General features: G+C 40.5%; 1 protein-coding gene across 1 annotated transcript in view; it reads right to left on the reverse strand.

The window, feature by feature from the left end:
- Positions 1–1,355: 1,355 nt before the first annotated feature.
- LOC101861469 (solute carrier organic anion transporter family member 2A1) overlaps positions 1,356–3,474 on the reverse strand; it is a gene marked incomplete in the record, with an annotated part of 26,597 nt that continues 24,478 nt past the window's right edge. Inside the window, 1 exon segment of the mRNA XM_035972674.1 lies at positions 1,356–3,024. Within this exon segment, the coding sequence (XP_035828567.1) occupies positions 2,687–3,024 (338 nt within the window).

The raw sequence follows: 3,474 nt of genomic DNA on the forward strand, positions 1-3,474 counted from the left end.
ATATATACATATATACATATATATATACATACAGACACAGACGGATGCTCACACAAACACACACAAATTCACATTAACACACAAATGCACACACATGTACACACATTACACTCAAATGTGTACTTACCGTCAGTATACAGACCCACACCCTCTTCCACCCCGTCTCTGTCTCTCACACACGTACAAATAACTCTCTAAAATCCCCTCTTCCAAACGCATACACACCTTCTCAGATACACACTTACACACTTACACACCTAGCCACGGCCTTCTGCCACCCCCACCCCTCAGCCCCCCCACCCCATACACACACCCACATACACGCCTCAACACACGATAAAAATGCTCACAATTGTACAAAAACAGGTCATCGCTTTTGGGGAACAGAAATGTTAAATTGATAATGAACGATATAGTAAGTGAATTACTGGGGAGGCATTGTGAGCGTTATGCCTAAAAAAAAGAGAATGTAAGTAAGGGTCACTGATTTACCGCCTCTATCAACGTTACTTTGTTATCTTAGAGGTGGAACCTCCGAATTTAACGTCCGTCTCCGATAGGACCGAGTTAAATAGATTGGGAGCTTTGAAAACTCCACAAAACAACCTGAGTTTAAGAACGCCCTGTCTGGGATTAGAACCGGGGTCATCAGCTCGGTAGTTGCGCATGCTACCAACTGAGCTAATCGAGCACCCACCGGTTGGTCAGAAAAGGGTACAAGACAAAAAAAAAAAAGAAAAAAAGGGAGAACGGGAATTTGTAACATCTCACGTTGAACAGTCATACTGCGTTGCGACAATCTAAAACATTGACATTACGACGAACGTTTTCCATTTCGTGTTTTTCATTATTTACATACAGACAAGGCAAATTCTAATTATGGAATGTATATCACGATTATTAGAAAACAATATTTAGTAACATGATTAGCAGGCTAAGTCGCTATTTTAAGCAAAATAATCTTTGGTAATGACAATAATAATTAGTAACATTATGATCAGCAGGGTCAGTTGCCATTTTAAATAAAGTTACCTTTGGGAACTGGAAAGGGAGGGTAACGAATTAGTGGGCGCTATGTCAGCAAAATCTTTGTCAATAAATTCGTTGTCAATAAATTCGTTGTCAATAAATTCGTTGTCAACAAAGTCGTTTTCAACAAAGACATTGACGATGGAAGTGGAGGGGTTAATTCTACTGGTCAACAAATTTGTTAACAAAGTCGTTGTCGGCAAAATCGTAGGCAATAAAAGAAGAAAGAGTTATTTCTTCAAATCAACATGTTTAAGAAGGTTGCTGGCTTCAGAAATGGAATAGTTACTGATACTGCACTGATTTACAAAATCATTGTAAAAAAAAACGTCGTTGGTGACGAGAACTGTTGAAAGATCAATTCTACTAATCAACAACGTTTTTGGTAACAATAGTAGAAATGTTTAAAGGAGTATTGATTGCGCTTTTTATAAAATGGTCATGCAAGAGACATCGCAAGATATCTCTCATTATACCGCCATAATGCTAGCGTTTTGGCTAAAGTAGGCCTGTTAAAAATTGCAAAAGTAGGTCAGTTCTTTCCATTGCTGAAAGGTTCTTCAGGAGGCGGGGCCTCTGAATTTAACGTTCACCTTTCATAAAACCCAACCAAATGGGAAAATTCGTTTAAAATGCCCTTTTCCAAGAACACAAAATCGGTCCAAGCTGAGTCTCGAACCCCTCGGACTGGCATTTTTATTTTTACGAGCCCAATAGGGTTATAAGGAGAGGAGATATTGTTTCAAACGTTCCATATTATGTTTAAGGTGAAATTTTAGACAAATTGTATCACATTTTAGCGAATTTAACTCTACATGTGGAGTACAGTCATGGGCATTGTGTAGAAAAGCGTAACAGCTTTCTTGGACGTAGAGATTCATTTTCGATTTAGGTGTTCAATCTCACATTAAAATAAACGGGATTTAGCTCATGGGTATGACCCCCAAGACACCCGTGCATGTCTAAATATTTATAAAATAAGAAATTACATTAATTGCGTTTATGTAACGCATATTTGAGCACTGCAGCGTGCTCTATGCGCTTGACAACGATACATTATTTCCGCAGCAGACCCTAGAACACAACTAAGAAGCATTCTCGGATTTGGGGGACGTATACAGTGCAAGCTGTGGATTACACGCGCTAAAACACTAACAAGCTGGTAAAACCTTTCGCTGTCTTTAACCAGTTAACTAATTCTCCCCTTTCCTAATATACAACGTCGGACTCCTGACTGGGTATAAACTCGTGACCTTACGGCGGAGAATCCGAGAGCCTAACCACTAGACCACAGAATCGAATCAAGGATTTCTTTCTCGATGTCTTAAAAAAATAGGAAAAAAATTGGCGAGGGTCAAACCTTAATGTGATAAAGGATTATATGGACCCCGATTCTTAAATGGGTCGTTCTGGTAAGACGTCACTGCAATCCCAGCCTGACCCCATGGAGAATAGAAACCCCTGATTTGTTCACCAGGCCGAGGAAGCTCCGCATGGGATGGAGTACGGGGGTGAAAGGGGGAGAACAGGGGGTGGGCAAGTTTAAGTTTCACCCCCCAACTTTTAAAGGTTTTCCTCAAAGCTGTCAACATCTTACAAGACGAAAGCTTCAGGGGATTGTTTTTCAAAGCCGTGAACGACTCACAACACGACAGTTTCAAGCTTTCATCTCTTTGTCTGTCGTGTTCAAACTGGTAATCTGTCCAGCCTTGTGGCTTTCTGTCATCACATGACCGCTGTCAACACCGACCGTTGTCGTTTCGTCTGTATGAGGCTGGAACACAACCTTTTTGGAGAAGGTGGCGTACAGAAGCGCTATCGTTTGCAGGGAGATTGTGACGGCTCGGAGACCCATCTGCATCCCGTGATACCGGTACCTCATGACGTCAATGTCGTAGAGTGCGCATGCGCCGAACGCACCGGAGCAGGTCGTTTTCCAAAGAAGGCATGTGCTGTCCGTGATCGCACCGAAAATGACAGGGCCTGGGAACCAACCTGGGGACAAGTTACGACAGTGGTTGAAACATTTCTGTGTTACTTAGTATGGCTATATGTGAAGCGTGCTAACAAAATGAGTTACTTCTTGGATTCGAGACCCATGGAAATAGATACATCAAGCTTAGAGGTGAAGTCTTTACAATTTATATGTATGAAATAATAAGAGGCATGTTATACTTAAAGAAAATGGCATCAATATAAAAATCTACAAATTTGACCCTAATGTTGATTTTTGGCCAATATCTCCATTTCTGGATTGCGAGAAGTAACTCATTTCGTCAGCACGTCTCACATATTATAATTCGTCCAACTAAAAGCCATTCTGGTTATGTTGCAGATCAATTTTGATTGCCTGAACTGATTTTTATCAAACGTCTTCCTTGTATCAACTTTCTATCTATCTATCTATCTATCTATCTATCTATCTATCTATCTATCTATCTATCT

The sequence above is a fragment of the Aplysia californica genome, unplaced genomic scaffold (assembly GCF_000002075.1).
Source record: "Aplysia californica isolate F4 #8 unplaced genomic scaffold, AplCal3.0 scaffold00790, whole genome shotgun sequence".
Lineage (NCBI taxonomy): Eukaryota > Metazoa > Mollusca > Gastropoda > Aplysiida > Aplysiidae > Aplysia > Aplysia californica.